A 24,476-nucleotide genomic window follows, 5' to 3' on the forward strand; every position below is an offset into this window, starting at 1 on the left:
GTTGCCCCAACCTAAGAATGGTGCATCTGTCACCACTGTGAGCTCTGGGGGGAGATGGAAGAGAGCTCTGCTGCTGACTCAATTGCAGTTTGTCAGCCACCACTGCAGATCTTTTGCAGTTACCTCCAATATCTGGACCAGGTCGCAGAGATTAACCTGATGCTATGCCCACTGGAACTTCAGGTTTCACTGCACAACCCGCATTTGCCAGTGGGTATGTGTTACCAAGAGGATCAGGTGGCCTTAAGGCCCAGCAGCCTCAGTCAGTCTCACTAAAACACATGATAAAGGCTGAAACATCAAAATCATAGCCTGAATATCTTGAACTCGTCACTCCGGAGGATAGGCCGGAAACTACACTGTGTCCAGAATATCTCAGAGGAAAGGGAGCGTCTGATAGGAAGTCAGGTATGACTTTGGCACATTGACAGTAACCCTAGTGAATGCAGGCGGTTCGCTGTAGTTTGGAGGTGGGCAATAAATGACTGGAGCAAGCCAGCATTTAACTTCCAGTCTTTGAGGTAAGGGAAGACTGTAAACCCTGATCTCCAGAGATAGCCTGAAACCACCTCCATTACCTTTGTAAACACCTGAGGGGCACTGGATAAAGGGGAGCACAACAAACGTAAAGTGCTTGTGGACCACCGTGAACAGCAGCTAATGCCTGTGGGCTGGCAGGATAAGTATGTGAAAATAGGTGTCCTGCAGGTCCAACGCTATCATCCAGTCTCCTGGGTCCAGGGCAGACAGGACCTGAGCCTGCAGGAGTATTTTGAATTTCTCCTTTCTCAATAAGTACAAGAGTCTGTAGGTCTTGAGTAAGGGGGGGGGTGAAGGGGGGGGGGGGGGGTTAAGGGGGGGGGGTGAAGGGGGGGGGGGGAACGCCTCCATCCTTTTTTCAGCACTAGAAAGTTGCAGAAATAGCAACCCCATACTACGTCTAATGAAACCAACCCTTGGAAGGATCTTTTAGCCAAAAGAGCCTGTACTCCTTTAAGCAGCATGGAGAGGTGATCGTCCATCAGCCTGTCTGAGGATGGTGTCATGGGCAGACGGGGTTCTGTGAATGGAAGGGTGTAACTGAACAATTTGAAGCACCTATTTGTCCAAAGTTATGGACTGCCATCGGGGCAGGTGGAGAGAAGGCATATTAAAGGGGTTTGTAGACTACTGCTGCCTGGGGGGAGGTGGGCTGTGTAGACCTCTAGCCTTGGGTTCAACGGGGTTTGTGGGAACCACGTCCACTGACGAAAGGACTGTGAAGTCTGTTGGCCGTGGTGGCTGGGCACAAATGGATGGGGTTGGTTGCCCCTACCATAGCCATGGAAGAGGCGAAAGGCAGAGGTGTGGGGGGGGGGGCTGGCACATGGCTATGGAGATTTCCAGTGACCGGGTACTGACCCTTCTGTCCTTAAAGCACTTGAGCGTCAAATATAACTTATTGCCAAACAGGTGAGTGCCATTGAAGGGCATGTCCATAAGGGATGCCTGGAAATCCCCCAAAACACCTGTAGACCTCATCTAGGCGACGTGATGATGGCGTGCCAATAACAAAGTAATCCCTCTGCTAGTTAGTCGGTCGTATCCAGTCTGCAGCGTATAGTGAACTTTGTTGAGTCCCTGCCATTGCCAATAGCCTGGGACAGGATAGCAGTCAAATGCCAAACTGTGTACCAACCCAAGACACATGCAGTGTTCAATAACTGCAGTGTGAGACTGGTGGAAGAGAAAATCCTCTTACCAAAGGTGTCCAGCCTCTCGGATTCCCATTCTGGGGGTGTGACAGGAAGGAACCTGAGTGAACTTCAGACATAAAGGCCTGCAGAAACAAACTTGCTGGGGTGGGGAGCTTGGTGAGGAACGCTGGGTCCCCAGGAGCAGGGTGGTGGCGGCGGGCAATCGTCCTGTGCACAAGAGCTCCTGTGCAGGGCATGGCCCAGGCCCTGAGCAGAGCATTTGTGAGGGCTTTGTTAAAAGAACTCCCAGCTGAATAACCTCTATCAAGACATTTGTCTTGACTGCCACTGAGGACAGCATATGGTCTAGCCGCCCTCCACACCACAATGGCAGATGAAGCCTCTTCCTCCAAAGCAACACCAAGAGGAGAGACTAGGGCAGTGTCTTGAGTTGTCTAGAACACTGGCACCTGTCAGTCACTCATACCAGTTATCCTCAAACTCTTCCATAGGGTCATGATAACTATAAGGATCCACTTATCTGCCCTAACTGTATTTGCCACAGGAAACTATCAGTCAAAGGAGGCACGGTCTCTGACCCTGTGGGTAATGTGCCTGTCTGCGCGGAAGCCAATGTCTGGCGACGCAAATTCAACTCCATATCAGAGCAAGGTATAACGATTGGGGTCGGGCCACTGGAACCAGCTCCAGGGAAGGTCACAACTCAAACCGATCCAGATGCAAAGGGCCCGACTGGCCTAAAATGAAATCCAGTGGGGATATTGTTTGAACCCATGATGCCAGAAGGCGGTCCAGCCCACATATGTATAGGGTACATGGCTTCATTAAACTTTTTTAGCTGGGCAGCGTTCACTCCAGCTTTGAGAAATTCTCGGAGGTGCCGATCCGGACTCAGGTTCCACAGCTGACATGTGAGAGCAGGGCCTAGGTCTGTGGCATCATTCCTGAGCCGCATCCGAAGACTTGGACTTGTGTCGTGAAATCGAAGAACGCATTGACTTTTTGGACTTTGATTCGAACCTGTTTAAATCACACATCTTAGGAGACATCGCCATTTGCACAGAGGTTCAAAATCTCAAAAGAATTGAAATAAAAGGTTGAAAAAATAGTCCAAAAAATAGGCTGAGGTAGCACTGTCCGGATGTGGCTGCTGGCACAAAGAAAAAAACTGGTGTCAGCTCCTTGGGTTGGCTCCTACATGGGCACTGCGCAAGTTACTTTTGGAGCAAGTGACGTACAGCCAATCAACACCACCTACTGGCATGCAGAGGAACTGCTCATGATTTTCCAGGCACAGTCTGGTGAATATTATAACATTAGGGATCTGCAGCTAGACGCCTTTAGCAGATGTAATATGTTACTTACTCTTGAAGCATCTGTTCGTGGCATGCAGTGCTGTGGGTTCACATGCTTTGCATACTCCATGCATCTCATGTTGGATCCAGATGGGTGCAGGTTTTTTCATCTTCAAAGAAGTCTTTCGAGCCACGATGTAGAGGGACTCCTCCTCCTTAGTTATACTGTGCATAGGCATTGACTTCTTTTCTCCCAGGCGGATGAGAATGGAGTGTAGAGTAAGTGAAGGTAATGAGATGCCCATGTGAAAAGACAGAAAACTGCAATGACCACAGCTGTTCAGGGAGGAGGGCGGGTGAATGTAAATCTACAGCACTATATACCAGACTACATGTGCAGATGGGCCGACACTACCGCCAGGCACTTGGTAAATACTCGGGATACAGTAGTCACCCCGAATGGAAGAACTTTGAACAGATAAAGTTTCCCACCACCACAAACTTGAGGTGTTTGCAATGTGCTAGGTTTACTGAAATGTGGAAACCGGCATCCTTAAGATCGAGAGCAGTGAGAAAGTCATCTTGGTATGGTCCAGAGAATAATTCCTGGGAAACTGCTAGCTCGGTCCGTGCCCCCCCGACTCGTCCGTCAATTCCATCTGCGGAGTCCGACAAAGCCCCGTCCAGTTTGGCGCTCTTTGCTGGGTAGCGGGGGGATGGGTGGTTTGGGACCATTGTGCTTCCCTCACCTTTACGTATTTCTCGTATTGTGTCTAATACACTACCACCGGGATGTTGGCTTGGTCAGGCAAGGTGTAATGCTCACAGTTATTTGGCCAAAGCTTGTTACCTTTGTAGATTGAAAAGTATGTATATCATGTTTTTACCAAGGCTTGTTTACTCAGTGTTGTTTGATTTATCAAGGCTTGTTCACTCAACCTCCACAAGGTTCTTTGGATCATCTATGGAGTTAATTAGGAAGTCTCATCCCCTGCATCGTCTCTGGCTGCAACATTACCAAAGGATCCCTAATAGACTGTGGTGGAGATAGTGAGTCTGGTAGGGGGTGCAGGTGTAAGCAGTGAGGGTGGTTTAAGAGGCAAAGTACGAGTGGCTTTGTCCATTATCTTCCTTTTTGTTGGAGTAGGTTAATCAAGTGCTTCTTGAAAAGACAGCTGTCTTATGATGATAGAGGTATTAGAGCCTGAGGCGTGCTGAAGATGCGTCCCGTCTGATGCTGAATCTGTATCTGTTTTTGTTGAGCATCCAATTTCTCCTGTAATTTATGGAAAATAGACTTCACTGTTTTTTTTCTATGGGCTTTATTTTCGGATCCAAGTTTGTGTTTAGGTGCTGAAGTTCCACTAGGCATCGAAGCAGTGGATGTTGACAGTCAGCTTGGCACCAATGGACGGGAAGGTGCCAAGGTTGTTGGGGCCGAAGGCTTCAGTGCCGAGCTGGAGGGTGGGGCGCCCGAACCTGCCACTCAGTGCAGACCACGGGCAAGAGGCTGTGGGGGTCCGAAGGCCTCTTGATCAAGTGTTGCCATGTGTTTGTAATGTTCCTCACGGGGGTTGAAGGGAGGAGGGACAGTACTCTTTGTTTAAGCCTCCACAGTGTGGCATCAGTTATATATCGAATTCATGGTTAGGATAGAGAATGCCTCTTCCACTACTGAATCTTCAGGGTGGTGTTCTTCAACAACTTCTTCATCCCGGAAGAGGTTGGGAGTGTCCTCTGTGCTCCTCCACTGCATCTCGAGCCACGTGCCTGATGGTCTCTGGGGGGTTTTCTTTTAGAGGAAAAAGTGACAGGCCTAGCAATCTACTTCCTTGTGTTCCGGTGACAAACTCACGAGTACAAACCTGATGACAGCCAGTCCGTGGATATTTGGCGTGGCAGCAAGTGCAGAAACGGAAAGGCATCTGTTCCTTACCAGCATTGCACTCCTTGGAGGACCTGCTGGAGACTGATTTTGAAGGCCCCGAAGGGCGAAGCCCTGTAGAGGCCGCTGTTCAAGTGCACAGACTTGACAAGCTATTGAAACTGGATACGCAGAAAAGTAGAGCACAACTGAAAACAATACCGATTAGAGTTAGAGTGTATTAGCCACCAAAGAGAGGTCAGTAATGGTCTAAACCCGGAGCATAAGTACACACTTCCGAACCAGACGGTGGAAAGAGAACAATCAAACAATGGAGTTGAAGCCCATGCACAGTATCACAGAGGAATCACTCTACCTTGTGACTTGAAAGACTTCGTCGAAGAAAAATAACCCGCACATATCCGGAATCAACACTAGATGGCAGGAGTATGCAAAGCATGTATATCTACAGCCACATATGCCTCAAACATTTATTTACTATCAATACCGACATGGGTCATCCAGGCACAGCTGGTGTCTGCACAGAAGGGTCAAATGCAAAAAAACAGAAGTGGATGCCAGACAACATCATATATATCTAATGTCATCACAAACTTAACAGGGGTGCAGCAACTGGCTTTGCATGGAACCACCTGTGGCGCTAGAGAGATATTTTTGGGGAAAAGTTCTCCAGATCCAGTTTTGCACTAACAGGCTATTCATAATGGAAGAAAACTGAAAAAAATGTTCACCATATACTTTATTTTAGTACAATTGTACCAAACAAAATATTATATGGAGAAAGATTTATTTTCACTGACATGCCAAATAGTATATATGCAGATGTGTAGCATGTAATATGCTATTTGCTACCCACTGGTGAGTGTGGAGTGGGGCAATTACTCATGAAAGGCTAAACCTCAAGTAGGTGATAAGGCACCTGTCATCACTCAATAATGACAAAATATAGCTTATCACACTCTGCTCACATGCATATATGGTTGATATGATGCTGATCATCCATGTCCTTGGGTATTTAAGCTTAGCCAGAGCACAACCTCATGGCACATGCTCATAATGCACAGCTGTGAAGATCAAGAGTATGATGGTCTGTAAGAAGCACCTTTAACCTGGTAAAAACAAGGTATTTGATCTATGTACTCATCATAAACATCTAAATCTGTGTTTATTGCTAAACTTGTTCTGAATTACATATTTCATTAGGGTACACTTAGTTTCATTGGCATGGCATAAACTTGATTATGTTAACACTACTTACCACTTTCTCAGGGGATAATGAATTCATCCACTTCTCAATCATATTTTCCATGTAGCTGCCAGAACACTGCTTGTTCTCATTTTGCTGCTTTAGTTTCATCAAACGTGAGGCATACCGTTTTTGCCATTCTTCAAGTTCTTCTTGGGAATGTGCTGAAGTACACTGAGCCCCATACCGGCAGAGTCCTTGCTCCAAAAATCTACAAGGGAAAAAAAATGAAAATAAGTCAATTGCAATTAAAAACATTTCTATCACTGAGCAAAAGGAATGTACTAACTCACCTCTCAAAGCAGCCTCTCTCTACATTGCACCACCTATTTGGTCACACAATCATCCAATACTCTTACACACAGACATGAACGTGCTCAATCTCTCTTTCACACACTTCTCATTTCCACCTTCCACCAGTGATGGTGGAGTAGAAATTAGGAAAGTACCATGAGATGGGAGATAAGGTTAAGGCAGTTTTGTCTTTTTTGCCTTTTCAGACTTTGCACTTTATTCATTATTGTCATCCTGTCAACCTTAACTCTAGTTTAACTTAATATATACTTTTATCCAGACCAATAGGGGTTTGTTCCTGGCAGAAGCACTGTGGCAAACATTAGGAAATTCTATCACATACTGAATACAGCTATACAGCTGAATACACCTACTCAATGGATCTCACGCAGCAGTGGCCTATAAACAAAAGATACCCCGTTTGGGGCTATTTGCTTCAGGTCTTGGAGGACACTGGCTGTGCGTGTACAGTAATGTCATGGATTCGAGTACCATACTATGCCCCAACTGTTCAGGTGTGGAATAACAAAGTGATTTTTGACAACTGGGCTGTGCAGAGAGGCACACTACAGTGGTGCCGGCTGTCGCTAATGCTCTTTGTACTGGCTTTGAAACCACTGGCAATGGTAATGCATAATTAAGTAATAGAGAGGGGTAGAGTTAAATGGAACTAGACACTTAATGTCTCTGTACGCGGATGAAGTGACTATTTAGCCAACCCAGCAATAGACATGGGTCCAATACTTGATCAGCTGAAAATATTTGGACAAGGCTCTAGCTTAAAAGTTATAGAAGCAAATTGTGCTTGTTCCCCTTATACGAGAATTCAGCAGGTGCCCTGCCCCCGGGATTGCAGTTGCAGTGGGCAAATAAGGCCTTTAGGTATTTTAGGACATGTATTTCAAGGCAAGGAAACCTTGGAAGGTAATTTGAGGAGAGCAATCACAAATATAGCTGAATCCAAACAATTTTATGGAATTTGGGAAATTAGCCTTATCCAAAATGATAATACTGTCCAGACAGCTGTACCTGTTCCCCAATGTGCCAAATGTCATCCCCAAATATTTCTTCAAAACCTTGAACTCACAAATGGTGGAATTAATATGGGGAGGAGACAGGCACAAAATTGCACTCTGTGAGCTCCAGCTGCCCACTGCAGAAGAAGGACTCAATGTACCAGATTTTAGTAAATTACTATGTGGCGGTGCACCTGCAGTGGATCTCAAATAGCCGCACACGGAAAGGACAGGAAGGCCATTACCATGCTCTGCAAAGCAACTACAGCATAAACTAAGATTAGCCTCTCTTTGTTAAGAGAAAAATGGGAAGCATTCCTGCATTATAGTTTCCATAAGAGGAAATGGGCCAGGGTGCTGGAATATCTGACATCCATTTTAGGTAATGTAAACTTTAAAGGGTTCCAATATAAAGTACTCCACATGCCCTTTATGGTGCACAATAGACTGTTTATGATTTATCCAGAAACAAGACATGTATTCTTTCGGTGGAGTAGTGCAAATGCAGATCTGAAGCATGCTTTGGAACTGAACACAATGTGGCAGGGGTTGCGGACAAGCTGTTTGATATAACAGGGAGGAGTGAATTATTACACATGACTAGATGCATTCTGGGGCTTGGGAGAAGACCAAAGGGTGCTAAGTATGAATCTAGGTTCATAGATGTAGGCTTTCTGCTGGTAATACGCCACACAGTTATGGGCTGGAAGTTCTCAAACACATCCTGCTTAAAGGAATGACTGGCAGAAATTGTAATATGGCAATGGAGGAAGGGTACGCTCCGATAGCCTTGCAACAGACATATAGGAGACCTCCAGATGTGAATGTTTGGGATCTAATGCAGATGGCACTTAAGAACAGGAAAGATGATGAGTCCCAGTAAGACAGATGGGATGCCACTGAATGTCTTTATCAATTATTGTGTCTTGTGGTGTATGTTCATTAATTATGAAAGCCCCCTGGGTCGGACATAAGTCTGGGTAGGGACAAAACGTCACTGTTGTTGAGAGAGAAGCTAGGCATGTGCTGATGGAAAATATTCTATTATGCATGAACAGTTGTACCGGAATGTGAGGGACCAATAGAATGGGGAAACACGCCTGGACCTGGAGAAGTTTACTCGACATGGGTAGTAGTTACTGTACACTCAACTATGGAATAATTGAAAACTAAGTAGAAATTGCCAACAGTTGTATGCAAAACCAAATAAAAAGAATGTAAAACGTATATACATATTTTCAATGGCAGGAAGAAACAGATGTCAGCGCACAAATATGCCACTCGATTATTTAGATGGCAGTAAGAGCCAATGTGGAGCCGCACCACCATCGCCTAGCTCAGGAAGATTACTAGGAAAAATCTTGGACCCATTCTGGCACTTGGGGGATACTCAAAGATGAGAACTCTGCAATCAGAAGTAGTAACCAGAAATGTTCAAATTAATAGGGGCAAAGGGCAAAACAGAGAGTACCCATACTGACACCCCCACCATTGTCACAACCCAACAAATTACTTCCCACAATGTTTGTGTATAACAGGCAAAGAAACAGGAATTTAGCTTTTTCGCCCTCTTATCTGAAGCAAATCTCTTTCTAAAAAAAATGGATCTAACCGCTTTGATTCCATAACAGGGGAAGCATTAGAAATTATGTTGTATGGCTTATCAAACAAAGCCTTTACCACCATGCATTCTGGAGCAGTATAAGAGAATAATAATATGAAGGATCTGAAGAAGAGGACCTGTATATTCTAGCCGGGAACATCAGGGGCTGATAGTGGTGTCTACAAAAATTCCCTCACTCTATCATGAAAGGCATCATTAAAGCAGAAACCCTTCACTGTTTCTCAGCCAGAATCCCAATGAAGAGAGAAGAAATCACTGGTTCCATATGCAAAAGAATATTTACTGTTCCTGCAGATTTTCTCGACACATATGAAAGTAGCATGTTGTGCAGATATAGAATTACTAGCATTTTAGGAGTCCATCAAAAGACTGGACTCCCAATATTCCACAGCATCAAAGCCATCCCCTTCAGAGTATAATGTCCCATCCTTCTTCAAAACTTCATTAAGCAAGAGAGCATCGAAATCCAAGCCAAAGAGCTCATCAAATGTCTCAAATAAGTCAGCACAAGAGTTGCCAATCTCAGGGACTTGTGCCTCCGGGAAGAACTACATTAACTACGTTTCCCAAACTTTAATGTAGCATGCCTACAAATGCCAGGGAGATTAGACCGACTTGACTACTGACACTAATACCAATGCCAATGGTAAAACAACTGATCTCTGTACATACATTACCAACTTCAGAAGCAGCCTCAATGGGGGCGTACATGTAGAAAGAGACAGAGAGAGCCAGAAGCACAGTTGCTGGCAGTATAACAATTTCTGTCAAAGCCAAGGGCATTACAGCTACTTTAAAAGTTTCTGAATTTCTAGCAGAGGGTACAGACACACAGCCATTGTGGCATTCTTCAAAGTCTCACTCTGTCCTTAGATGCTTTGGGAGCAGGAAAACAAATCTGCTTAACCTCCAGGAGTAGACTATGAAAAAAGAGGAAGCGTCTTTATCCAGTCTGTACTTCTATGAAGATCACGGACACAAAATTGGAAAGAAAAGTATTAGGTGGACATATTATCATATCAAAAATATTGAGGACCACAATATCGAGTTGTTAAGTGCAAATAGGTAAGCATGGAGTTACTGTTCCTAACTCCCCATCTATGTACCTCGAAGATATATTCATTGTCAAGGTACATATATGCTGATTTACCTATAGTGAACTTTTGCTTACCTATAGAAACTTACCTTCACAATATTTGTGACCTTGATATTCCTGACAAAATATTTTGTCCCTCAAAATTTCCTGCTAAAACAGGAATGATGATCAATTTCCTGCTTCTCATGATGATGTGGTGACCTCAGACTAATCCTAGATTGGGATCTTGTTCTCCACAAGCTAGAAGGAAACTTATAACAGTAATCCTTAAAGAAAGATACCATTAGCTTTGCTTCCCTCTCTTTAATGGCTCTGGGGTTCACAAGAGCATGTAAATCATATTATGCAGGGTTGTATGGTTTACTCAAACACTACAAACCTTTGACAGTCTGTCACTAGCATCTCCTGCCAACATGCTTACCAGGTATAAAGCCCAAGGATTATGGTGGAGGCAGATGTAAAAAGCTCAGAAAATACACCAAGAAAAGAACAGCTGAGCAAACAATCAAGCATCGGATCCTTTGTCGATGATGGCAAGGAAAGGAAGGAATGGATGTCAATGGCACATTGATGCTCTATACATTATGGCATGAAATCCAATGACCTTGTAGGTAGATTGTTAATAAGGATTAATCTCCCACTTGTGGTTTAGTATCACACTGAGAAAATGTCCAGATTCACTCAGCTATCTGGGGTGAGTTTACCTGAAGAATTTGAAGGAGACTGGTCAGCCCAGTGGAATGGACTGCATGCTAGCAAAAAGCCCAGAGCTGGTAAAATCAAAAGCAGAGTCGTGTGTTGTTGAAAAGGCCAGAAATCATCTTATATTATCAAATGCAGGAGTAAACTGATCATTAATTTAGTAGGAGTAATTTAGTAAGAGGATATTAGATGGCATCTGCTCCGATGTCATAAACCCCAATAACAGAAAAGTGTTACAATCTATGAACATGTTTCATGTATGCCAAAAGTGTTACAATCTATGAACATGTTTCATGTATGCCATCTACAGAGTGGCCAAATCACTAGAAGTGGTTTGAAGGGTGGTTGCCTTGTAGCAACAGGATCTGCGTGCCATTTTAGTGCTAGCATTTCTAGCTCCAGAAGGTAGTCATAGTGTGCTTAATATATTTGTTTAAATTACAAAAAAATCTCCCCTTCCAAGTTAACTGACTAGAGAAGTCATACAGAACATAATTCAGCTGTTTTAGAAGGAATTTTAGGCACTGTTGTTTTCCCTAGGTCCACTCAGAAATCACTCCTAGACATGATCTGTTGTATCACGTGTTCCACTGCTGCACTCCCTATGTGTAGCAACGAGGTCTGGATCCGGTCGCAGGCTCCTTCTTGGAGGCTCTCCATCACTACTGTTGACTAACCTATGCCCGCTCATTCAGCTACCCTCCTATATCCCCTGGCTTGGTAGGTAAACTGGACAGACACCTATGCCTCAAGTGGCTTCCCTGTGTCAGGAAAAGTAGCTGGCACCTTCATATTGCAATGGCACCTCACGTCAGCAGCGGTTTTACACCCCCACATCTAGAGGCCCTCGGCGATGCTTGGTGCTGAACTGCAGCCCCCCTAGGCTATTGAGGGGACCTGAGGGGGTCTTTCCAGACCCGCTGAGCAACTTGGGACTGGCTACGCCTTGGCCCTTGTTAAAACGGCATCTCCCAGACCAGGTCTCCTTCACACACCAGTCAGCACTCCTTGAGTACAGCACTGAGGGGAGCAGCATTGAGGGGAGCAGCACTGAGGCCCTCGCGCATACCAGAGAGCAGCCCCAGACATCAGGCATGGCTGCAGAGTCCCAGAGGGAGTCACACAGGTCCTGCAGTATCAGTGCTGCAGGAAGGATAACGGGGCCGGACACCAGCGCTGACACGAGGGGAGCTGCACAGCCTCCGGAGGAGCGTCTCCTCCGGCGGCCTGTGGGGAGCACGCCAGTTGTGTCATTCCCTCTCCCCCCCACCGCCCCACAGGGATACTGGAGGTGGGAAGGAGACTCCGGAGGCGACTTGAGACCCAGGAGAGAGGTGGCTCTCAGAACCTGCAAGCCTGGGAGTGGGGGCTGGGACAGTCCCTCCCAATTGTTTTTGTGTTTACCAATGGTGACATCCTGCGACTTCACGGTGCCGCCTAGGGGATTGTAGGGTGGTGCTGCACCCTCTTACTGGATTACAATACAATACCATCCATGGGGCTGATCTGGCTGGACCTCTTAAAACACAGCAAAAGGTACCAATGGTGGGACATTGTTGTGGCTGCCTTGGAAGTTGGGCCCCTGCCGTGTCCAAGTGCGGGGACGACCATTGGCTGACTCCTTGCCTAATTTGTAAACTGACGCAGTGCATCTATTGCAACCTACCACTCCTTGCCCCTGGTGGTACCTGTGAATCCAGCCGGCCTTTTGGATGCTGTGCACTGAGCCCTGATACCTGGTGTGGTCCCTTCTAGTTCAGGTGATGGTCCTTTGGCTTTATACCTGTTGCACTGGGAGGTGAGCAGTGCATGGCCCTGAAGGAGACTTACTATTTGGACATAGAGGAAGTGCGGCAGTCTTCCACTGTCTGCTGCTTGGGAGCCCCATACTGTACTTACATATCCCTCACCTAACATCATGCCGCACCACAAATGCAGGAAGTGAGACTAGCCCACCGAAAGGCTAGGTACAGTGCCACATGACAAGCTGTACTCTATCCTGCTGGCTATTAGAGACTCTAAGGAAACCTTGGAAAACAAAATTAACACAGCAGTCCATTGTAATTTGGCGGAGGGCATCATGGCTATTGAGCTTACATTGCAGGAGGTGGTCCAGACAACTGCGGATTTGAGGAACCAAATGGTTGATGTCCTTGAGAAAGTACAAGTCCTGGAGGCCCAAGCGGAGGACTCAGAAAATTGTGCCAACAGCAAAAATATCAGAGTGGTGGAAGTGCCAGAAAAAGTGGAAGGGGCGAAAATGGTTGCTTTCCTTGTGTACTGACTTCACAGAAAGGTGGCCAGAAGGGCCTGTTCTCTCTTCACCATCGGGTAACCCTGCAGACTGCTGATGATATCAACTGACTCTTTGGTTTCAATCGTACACTTGAGAGGGAACTGTGGGGGATGCTTTGTCTCCTGGGGAAACCCTACGGCTGCCTGGGGAACCCCTACGGCTGGGGGGGTGCTCTTTCCTTTTTGCATGGCTGGATGTGGGACTGCCTCATCAGTGCTCTCTCTTTTGATGAGGACTAAGTCCTTCTTCAGACAGCCCAAAGGAAGTGTTGTAAGTGTATCCCTGGCTTACTGGTTTGTTTGGTTTAGTATCTTAGTTTGGATGGGGAGCTGTTACCTTACTGTCTTGGGAAGGGGGGTAGTTGGAATGTTTTTGTTGTTACCTATTTTTGGTTGGGGTCTGGTGGATGTCTGCTCTCTATTCGATCTCCACTGGCTGTGAAGATAATGCTACCGCCTACTGCTACAGGGCCTGGGAGGTTGTGGCCGGACTGTGATACCTGCTAATGGGGGATAACGTTAATGCCTACAAACTTATCTTCTGGAATGTGAGGGACGTGAATAATATGGTTAAGCATTTCAAGGTGCAAGCTTACCTGCAGCGAATCCACATAGCGCTGTTGCAGGAGACTCAATAGAATGCTAAGGAGGGGGCTGCCCTATGTGAGCACTAGCAGAGTCAAGGTGTATACACCATGTTCTCAGACTTTGCTAGGGGGATGCTAATTTGAGTGTGGCAGGGCACACACTTTCAAATCACTTGTAAAAAGCTATTTCTCTTGTTAATATCTATGCACAAAATGTTGACAAATTCTTGTTTCTCAACACGTTGTCCCTTGTGCTGGATCCCCTGATGCCGCATGTGCTTCTTGTTGGTGGAAGCTTTAATTGTGTTGCCAATGTTGACCTGGATCACTCCTATCCACTGCTTGGCGATTCCCTCACAGGAAACAGTCTCATTAACAACGGCACAACCAAAAAAGCCTTCACAACAAAGGCTTTACTATGAAATAGTCTTTACCACCATGACTGTTTATGTATGAGTGGGTATGGGTTTTGGGATGGTAAGTGTAATTTTAGGGCTTAGGGTGGGGTATGTGTTGTTTTTGGGTGATAAGGGTATTTTAGGGTGGGTATAGGTTTTGGGATGGCAAGGATATTTTTAGAGTGGGTATTCATTTTTGAGTGGTAAAGTAATTTTAGGAGTCAGGGTGGCAAGGATAATTAATTTTTAAGGTGGGTATAGGTTTTGGGATGGCAAGGCTATTTTTAAGGATTTGTGGGGATATATATATATTACCCAGTGGCGGTTGCCAGTGGGTAGTTAGGACTTAGTTTGTATACAAAAAGCTTTTTTCTTTTTTTTTTACTGGCCTATATCTTTGGCACGGGTTGACAAATCTTCACAACATTTTTACGCACAAAATTCATATGAGCTGCTGTCTGGAAAGTTTTGCGGTGATCCATCAAGTGGAGGCCAAGAAAAATGGAGGGGTGGTCCCAAAATGCTTTTTTCCCCCGATTCATTTTTCCACAGCTATAGCGCCTGAACCACTGGACGGAATTACATCAAATTTGGCAGAAAGGTAGCTCTTGGTCTAGAAAGCGACCATTCTGTTATTTGGTGTAAATCCGTTTACTAGTTTTTTTAGTATTTAAAGAAAAACTAAATTGTATATATAGGGAAGCAAAGGCTTCACAAACCCTCCCGAGCGCGTGCTGAGATCTGATTACCTGCCAACACTTCAACAAGGAAGTGTTGACAGCCATGATGGGACAAGCAGCTAGGGTGGCAAGGTCAATGCCATCCTCCGAGACCAAAACAGCCTCAGAGGTCTCTCCGACTAGCCCACAGAACCCACTGTTGTCCCCAAACAGAGCCCAACTACACTTTTGGACTGACTGCTGCTACCATTATTGTTGCTACTGCTAGGGATAGAAGTGGTAGTAGAGTCGTTAGAGGGAAGCTGAAACAACTAGGTACCCCAAGAAGTGAGTACCTAAGTGACCCCCAGCCACCAGGAGAGAATAGGTAAGTACCTGGTCTTCCCAAGGACTAACAGAAGGACTTAAAAAATGGATTGGGCAAGAACAGGACCAGACTAGAAGAAACGAAAGGTGGATTTTGGAAGAATAGGATTGGCAAAAGAAGGGGAGAGAGAGTCCAGTCCACCATGGAGTGTCCAGTCTGGGCAGGAGCCTCTACCCACCCTTCTGTGGGTGAAGATCCGGGTCGATGGGAAAAGAAGACCAGCTGTGGAGCCTAGGAGCTGAAGATAAGTCCTTGGAGCGGTGGAGATGTTGTTGGTCATCGGGTCACAGATGGTTAGTGGTTTAGGAGAACCACCAACAAGCCCTGGCAAATGCAAGAAGAAGCAAATAAAAAAGAGTTGCAAGGCTGAAGAGGACCAGCAAGGTCCAGGGGACTCAACCATTGAAGGAGAGTCTGCAGCAACCAAGACTTGCTGACTCCTGCTCCGAGGGATCTTCAGGCTCCAAGTAGCCCCAGCCTCCTGCACTTCATCCTTGCAAGAACAATCTCTTCTCTACTGCACCAGTGACGAGGGCTCCTCTCCAGGTGTGCTGACTGGTTCTCACTGCAACTTACTGTGCCTGCTGCCAGTTGTTGCCCGTGGGGGTTACAACTGCTTCTGGTGACTCTCCCAACTGCTGAGGGTCAGCCCAGACACCCCTCCAATGGTCAAGTCCCTTAGACCTTGCTGGTGCTCTTCCGCTCTGCAAACCCTCTTCTGTCCAGATTTGCACCGGACTTGCTGGTGGTCTTCCTGACCACTGGCTCGTCTGAGACCGGTGTGGGACAGCTTCTGCATGATGTCAAGGACTCTGCTGCAGCTCCTAAGCTACACAGCTGACCTCCATCTTCCACCGTCGACCCAGATCTTCTCCCACAGAAGGGTGGGCAGTGGCTCCTGCCCCACCTGGACAATCATGCATGGAATGGACTATGTCCTCTTTTTTTGGAGGTCCTCTTTATCCATCCGGAATCCACCGATGGGTTCCACTAGGCTGGTCCTGTTCTTCCAAACTTCCTTTTCCAAGTCCCTTGTTAGTCTGTGGTAAGACCAGGTAACTTACCTCTGATTCGCCTGGTCACTGGGGGTCATCTAGATACTCACCTCTTGGTGTTCCAAGTTCTCTCAGCTCCCTACTAACTACTCCAGATCCTTGGGCGTGGGAACTAGCTTCACAATCCACTATTTTAGCATATAATCCTGCCGCCCTATAGGGTCCTAGCTATTTTCTGCTGTTTCTTACCAATGCTTGTTGTTTTTCTATGCTTCCTAGACAGTGTTCACTAACAAATAGAGGTTGCCTGGACCTGGTATGAGGTGTAAAAACCATATGTGTCTACTACGCACCAGGCCAGCTTCCTACATGTGGTACTAGACGCTGTTTGGAAAAAGAGCCAATTGAGGCAGAGGATATACTGGCTGACCTACAGCGGGAAGCTGGGTGGCGTGAGTCACAGATGAGGCTATGCCGGGGGCCCAACACAGGGTGGCTACTGTATGGGACAGACTGTACCATTTCACCAGAAGAGATTACCGCCATTGGTTGCATTGTGAGGGACACCTGTTAGTGTGGCTTCTTAACAGGGGGAAATACCTCCCACTTGATTTTACCGCTGACTCAAACTGACACCACACGTTTAGCAGGACAGCTGAGCATAAATGCCCTCCTGCGTGACCATTTGGCGGGAGTGTATGCGGCCCCGGAGAGTGACGTGCGATTCGAGGTGGGTGACTTCCTGGACCGTGTAGACTTGCCCCACCTTACAGGCGAAGTTTGGAACAGTTATTCGGGACATGTCCCATGGCAAGTGCCCAGGTCCTGATAGCGTGCCGGTGGAGTTCAACTAGTCTTACTATGCCTTACTGGTCACAAGACTACTGGAGATGCTGTTGGAGGCTCGGGACCGGGATTCTCTGCCAGCACCCATGTGCAAGACGCTCATTGCAATGCTGCCTAAGCCTGATAGGGATCCAAATGACTCCAGCTCATACAGGCCACTCTCAATGCCTAATGTAGACGCAAAGATACTCTCCAGGGTATTGGCCACGAGACTGAGGCAGGTAGTGCAGAGCCTGATAGCGGAGGATCGGTGTGGGTTCATACCAGGGAGGGGAACACATATGAATCTCCAGCACCTGTCACATATGATGCACTTGACTTGGGGGCAGTCCATGAGGTGGCGCTGGTAGCGGTGGATATCAGGAAGGCCTTTGATACCCTCGATTGGGAGTATCTGTTGGAGATTCTGCAACGTCGGGAGTAGGTCCTGAGGTTTGGTCGCAAATGTGCCTTCTATACACCGCACCTGCAGCGTGGGTATGAATGGGGGGTGGAGTCAGACTTTCCTGGTGGAGAAAGGCACAAAACAGGGTTGCCCACTGTCCCCACTCCTAATCGTCTTGGCAAAGGATCCCTTGGTGGAGTGTCTTAGGTGGGAATTGGCAGAGTGGGTGTGCCGGTGGGATTCTCGCGACATGTAGTATCAATGTATGCTGATGACACCAGACTGTACCTATGTCGGCCAGAAGCATCAATCCCCAAGCTGATGAAAGTGTTTGATGACTTTGCTGGTGCCTTGGGGCTGAAAGTTAACCGCCTTAAGACGGGGTTGTTCGCTTTGGCGGGGCAGGAGGGACTCCTAAAGGAGGGGCTTCTGATGGTGGATCTGCCTTGGGAATTGGATAAGTTCTGGTACTCAGGAAACCAAATTGCCCACGAGGAGGGACCTCTGTATGGCGACAAAGCAAAAACAACAAGAGATGGACGGAATGCTGAACATTGTCAAACATTCACCCCCAGTACAGTGATCTGGGCCTAAATCCATCCTTTTTTTGCTGCCCATGCCATTCCAGTTTGGACCCAGCCATATGCAAATCAGTCTTGACCCTGTTCCCCATGGGAACAGTACAGCCCGAACTGCTAGACCGGGTCTTCCCTGGACTGGAAACAAGCATCCTGGGACCGGTTTCAGGGTTTCACCCCTCATCAGCCAGGCTAGCTTGAATCCAGTGGCATGGGAAGCACGGGACCTACGTCTGGGCATACCCTTCCCACTTAGGGCGACAAAGCAAAAACAACAAGAGATGGACGGAATGCTGAACATTGTCAAACATTCACCCTAGTACAGTGATCTGGGGTCTAAATCCATCGTTTTTTTGCTGCCCATGCCATTCCAGTTTGGACCCAGCCATATGCAAATCAGTCTTGACCCTGTTCCCCATGGGAACAGTCCAGCCCGAACTGCTAGGCCAGGTCTTCCCTGGACTGGAAACAAGCATCCTGGGACCGGTTTCGGGGTTTCACCCCTCATCAGCCAGGCTAGCTTAAATCCAGTGGCATAGGAAGCACAGGACCCACGTCCGGGCATACCCTTCCCACTTAGGGCGACAAAGCAAAAACAACAAGAGATGGACGGAATGCTGAACATTGTCAAACATTCACCCCCAGTACAGTGATCTGGGCCTAAATCCATCGTTTTTTTGTTGCCCATGCCATTCCAGTTTGGACCCAGCCATATGCAAATCAGTCTTGACCCTGTTCCCCATGGGAACAGTCCAGCCCGAACTGCTAGGCCAGGTCTTAGGTGGGAATTGGCAGAGTGGGTGTGCTGGTGGGATTCTCGCGACATGTAGTATCAATGTATGCTGATGACACCCGACTGTACCTATGTCGGCCAGAAGCATCAATCCCCAAGCTGATGAAAGTGTTTGATAACTTTGCTGGTGCCTTGGGGCTGAAAGTTAACTGCCTAAAGACGGGGTTGTTCGCTTTGGCGGGGCAGGAGGGACTCCCAAAGGAGGGGCTTCTGATGGTGGATCTGCCTTGGGAATTGGATAAGTTCTGGTACTCAGGAAACCAAATTGCCCACGAGGAGGGACCTCTGTATGACCTGAACATGGGTTGGGTGCTAACTGGGCTGCGTGAATCGGTTCTGGAACATTCTCTCGGTATCAGTGATGGGCAGAGTGGCCCTGAGCAAGAAGGTGCTGCTGCCCTGCTGTCTGTATACAATGCAGAACTCCTTTTATGATTTCTCTCAGTCCCTGTTCGCAGAGCTTAATAGTCTACTGGTGACATTGGTATGGGAGGGCAAAGAGAGTTGGGTCAGACTGGACATTCTAAAATTGGATCCCGTTGAGGGCGGCCTGGGACATCCAAGACCTGCGTCTCTATCACCTTGCAGGGTGCTTGCAGTATGCGACCCTGTGGTGCGTTGAGGGTCCCCACTTGGAAAAACACTTGCTAGTGGTCTTGGAAGACGATAATACCCTCCCTCAGCTACTAATGTATGGTGCCAGGGTGCTGACGGACCGTGGGCGTGTGGTGCAGCAGGCAGCAGCAGCGTGGAACCAGGCCGTTCAGAGTCTCCTCCATAGGATGCCTTATGCACGACTGCTACCACTGGAGTGGCTAAAACTTTTCAGCACATACAATACCAGATGTACACAACGCAGTGGCTGGAGGGTGGCAGTTGACGCTGGGCGATCTATACTTGAAAGGCACCTTCATCACTTAGACAGATGTTGCCAACCTGTTTGGAGTGACACTGGGACAGTTCCTCCAGTTTGCAAATCTCTCCTGTACACTACAGGGGATCTGGCGGCCCTTCCCGGAGGAATCAAAGGAATCCAGCACGCTCTGGTTTAAATTGTACACTGGCACTGGAAGGGGCCTCATTTTCTGGATATATGGGGTGATGAAGGCTGACAGGAGCATAGCTCTGGACCACGTCCATGCCAGATGGCTGGAGGATTTCGATGACCACCTCGCTGACTTGGAATGGAGACGTGCCGGTGCCCTGGTAAGCACATGGCTAGTAATGTACACTTCAAACATAAGCAATTTGAATATCTACACCGGATGCTTCACACGCCGCAAAGACTTAGGTGGCTCTTTCCCGGATGCTTGCCCTTGGTGTGGGGGTTCCCCGGCCGTTTTCCTCCACATGATATAGTGGTGTCTGCGGGTGGTGGATTACTGGGCTGGGGTGTTAGGGACACTGTAGGAGGAAACGAGTATCAGGCTGTACAGTACAGGGCATCACTGCCTGCTCAGACTTATGCCGATCCCAGGGGATGGGCAGAAGGTGGGACACCGGTACAAGCAGCTGGGACTAGTGTTGGCCAGGAGATGCATAGCAATACACTGGATAGCTACTGCCCCTCCACTCTGGTGCAAATGGTCAGTGGATATGAATGAGTGGTCAACTGCAGAGAAGGGTAGGCTGCGATGCGTGCATACAGATGAGAACGTGGAGCAGGACTTGGAGATCTGGAGGGAGATGTTTAAGCATCTGGGTGAGGTAGCCAGGGAACCATAGGGTTCCCTGGGTCCCTCCCAAGGGATATCTCTGGTTGTTGCCAGGGGCATGAATGAATGAGGGAGGGCGTGAGGTGGAATCTGCGACCCTGAGGATAGAGTCCGAGAGTTCAGCAGATGTGTGTCAGGAGCATACGTGGGACCCCCTTATTCCCTCCACACACAAAAATGTGCTACTGTGATATATGCTGCTGTTATGGTTGGATCCAGTGACGACCCCTCCCTCATTGAGGGAGTGGGGCCAAACTACACCTCAGGTACATTCTAATGCTCATCTGCTGTATATGTTAATCTTGCTGCACAGTTTTGTTATGTGTTCTATGCTTACGTTTTCGTGATGTAAAATGGTGATTAACACCTCATATAAATGTAATAAAGCACTACTGGTGCTTCCTAGCAGGCAGGTGTACTTAGAACAAATATGGAAACCATCTTTAGTTTTAATGCACATCACAGCAACATACTCATCTTATTGGCACAAACAAAATATACTATTGTCTTTGAATTACAGTATCCTGAAGACTTGGTTTACACACAAAAGGATGATTTAAAAAAAACACGAAACGTGGCTGTGTATACATGGTGCCCGCTTCCAAAGTGTACGCTTGAGTATTTTGCAACAAAACAATATGCGATGTCCCCTAAATTAGTCCAAGGAGTGCCAGTGGTTATACACCCAGCCACAGGGTGTGGTGAATGTAAACCATGGGTGTTGACTTGTTTAGACGACAAAGAGAAAACCACGGCACATCACAAATTCCAGGTTTCTTGTATTTTTCCGTGATAAGTTGGTGAATGTCCGAACAGATGAAATTCAGCAAGTTTGTCGATGCTACCAATGTCAACAAGCCGAACGAATTTTAACAATTCATACCCTTCCATAGCCGACACGTGTTTCGTCAGTACTTGACTTTTTCAAGGCGAAAATGAATATGTTGCCGGGATATATATCAAGTGTTGCAGTGGCACAAAGATGTCTACTGCACGTGGAAACGGTCTCCTTATTTATGCGTGTTCCAAATTATAAAAACTCCTGCGAGTCAAGGAGTCAGATCTAGAGTTATCCATAAGCGTGGATCTGACCATGATACGTCAGTTAGACAATCCGTCCGAGTAGCGGAGTCTGCGTCCCGATGGGGAAAAAAAAAAAAAAGAGGACGGGACGCTGACCTCGCTACTCGGATGGATTGTCTAACTGATGTAACATGGTCAGATCCACACATATGGATAACTCTAGATCTGACTCCTTGACTCACCGGAGTCTTTATAATTTGGAACATGCATAAATAAGGAGACCGTTTCCACGTGCAGTAGACATCTTTGTGCTACTGCAACACTTGATATATATCCCAGCAACATATTCATTTTCGCCTTGAGAAAGTCAAGTACTGACGAAACACGTGTCGGCTGTGGAAGGTTTTGAATTGTTACAATTAGTTCGGCTTGTTGACATTTGTAGCATCGACAAACTTGCTGAATTTCATCTGTTCGGACATTCACCAACTTATCACGGAAAAATAAAGACAAGAAACATGGAATTTGTGATGTGCCATGGTTTTCTCTTTGTCACACAAAAGGATGACATAAAAAAAATGATAAATACATTAAAAGAAAAAAAAGGATTGGCTAAATCAAGTATTGATCTACCAGCCACTACACTAAAGTGCAGGTTTTTTTTTTTTTAGAGCTCATCCACCCTATGTTACATTATGTGGTGAGCAGAAGTAATGTGTGAATGGCAGTTGAATAAACCAATGGACCTCATGTTTGACCTCGCTATGCATGGGTATATGTCTGAATTTCTAACTGACTTTTAGGTTTCATCTAAGATACAGCTTATGCACTGTCACCTTCCAGAGATTTTCTTTACTAAAAGGAGCTTGTAGCCAACCAGTTGCTTACCATTTGTTGGCTTCATTGTCACTTTTATTTGCCTCCTTTTAATTGGTAACTGCCTGCCACTTTCACTTCCTTGTATTCCATGTGGAACATGGAATACACGATTAGTGCCCTGCTGCTACTCTCGCTGTGATTGAGGTACTATTTGTTTTCTTCTTCTCCTTTTGATAGTCACTGTATGAGTTGCTTCTTCCTACCCACCATTGTTGCCCATGCGGGTTCTTCCCTTCCACCCACATTGTCCGTGTTGCTTCTTCCCTGCTATCCCTTTGTCCTTGGTTGCTTCTTCCCTACCATCATCCTGTTGCTTGTGTGTCCTCCCCCCCACCCACCGTAAGAAAACAAAATGTTATGATGTGGACAGTGTTGGCTGTGTCATAGTGCCCATTATCAGTGATGCTTTTTCTCTTGCACCCTTCATGCTGTCTGTGTTACTTCTTCCCTCCTACTGCCCACCCTGCTGTGGTCTGTTGTTCCCCTCCCCCAGAAAAGCACTATGATGCGGCCAGCGCTGGCTATGTCATAGGGATAACCCACCCTCAACCGACGTCGGCGGTGTTGCTGGTTCCCTGCTACTTACCATCCCATTATCCATGTAGCCCACCCCCACCACTCACACACAAAAAATACAATTGCTCTGATACGGCCAGCGCTGACCGTGGCATAGCATTTATTTATTTATTTTACTTTTACCCATATTTCACAGCAGCTGCATTTCTGTAAAACATGGCTAAAAGACATTAGCTAAGCCAACAGATCTTGCATAGGCGAGACCTATTGGTTTGGTAAGTGCTTGTTGTTATTACAAGGGGCAAACAAAACATTTGTATCTCGTATCTCAACCTAAAATAAACATAGCGACAAGCTGATTTTGCAAACAAACTGTTGTAATGTCATGGCCTCAAGTTAAAGTGACTATTTTACAAAATATTGCATGAAATGTCAATCAGAAAGCAGGAATCAATGTAATAAAAAAAAAGAGAATCCTTTTACCTTTTGCATAATGTGTACTCCTCACTGCTTGTGACCCCTCGTGGAGGAGGGCGGAACAGCCAACCATCTTGAGTTCCTAAAAGAACAATAAAAATGTAATGGGTTTGATATATTTATGTCAAGAAAGACATGACAACCTTACACATAAAAAGCAACGCATTTCTCTGTGGAATTTGTTTCATTGAGTTAAAAAAGTTGTATTTGCCATGATTGTTAACTACTGTGCTGTTTTAACTTGCTCAACAGGTTTGAGTCTGGCTTCGCAGGCTGCAGTTTATCAGAGTTCATGCCTGCGCAATAAATACACAACATGCAGCACTCAAAACATGCTATAGAGATAGAGGGTTTTGGTCAGTCGCCTTCAGCCACTGACTTGCTTGTGTGAGCTCCCTTCAGGATTCGACTGGACGGGCAGCCCGTCTAGTGTTCTATCAACCCACTGTGGGACGATCACATTTCAAACAGTTATTGCCAGAGCAGCAGAAAGCAGTGCTCAGGATGTCATTTGCACCTGCTGGTTGGGTCGTTCTCAATGTTTCACTCCTGGCTTCTTTTATTGCACGGTTCAATGTTTTTATAAAATGTGAATCATTCCCTTCAATCTACCCCACTCCATTACAATCTACCCTACTCTAATCCATCCAATCTAACCCACTTCACCCTAATCTACCCCACTTCACTCTTCCCCAATCAATCCCACTCCACTACAGTCTAACCAGCTCCACTACACCCCACTCCCCAATCTACACAACTCCAATCCCCCCAATCTACCTCACTGCAATCTACTGCAATCTACCACACCCCATTCTACTCTACCCAATCTACTCCACTCCATTCTACCACAAGCCATTCAAATCTATCTCACTCCAGTCAAATTTAACTCACTTCACCCAAATCTACACCACTCCAATGTATCCCACCTCATCCCAATCTAACCCACCCCACTTTATCTAACACCATTACAACTTGCTTACACTCCATCCTACCCCACTTCACTCCAATCTACCACAATCAACCCGTCATATCCTTTTCATTCCAATCTACCCAACTCCTATTTTACTCCAATCTACCCCCATTCCAC

At 46.6% G+C, this 24,476-nt stretch overlaps 1 protein-coding gene across 8 annotated transcripts in view; it reads right to left on the minus strand.

Moving 5' to 3' along the window:
• The window catches only part of HELZ (helicase with zinc finger), a 1,413,339-nt gene that overhangs the window by 1,083,901 nt on the left and 304,962 nt on the right, over positions 1-24,476 (minus strand). For all 8 annotated transcript variants that reach the window (XM_069199901.1, XM_069199892.1, XM_069199898.1 and 5 more), the window contains 2 exons: positions 23,396-23,471; positions 6,136-6,334 (listed from right to left, as the gene is read on the minus strand). In XM_069199901.1, the coding sequence (XP_069056002.1) occupies positions 6,136-6,334; positions 23,396-23,471 (275 nt within the window). The remainder of the gene's footprint in view (positions 1-6,135; positions 6,335-23,395; positions 23,472-24,476) is intronic.

Source organism: Pleurodeles waltl, chromosome 7, assembly GCF_031143425.1.
Source record: "Pleurodeles waltl isolate 20211129_DDA chromosome 7, aPleWal1.hap1.20221129, whole genome shotgun sequence".
Taxonomy (NCBI): Eukaryota; Metazoa; Chordata; class Amphibia; order Caudata; family Salamandridae; genus Pleurodeles; species Pleurodeles waltl.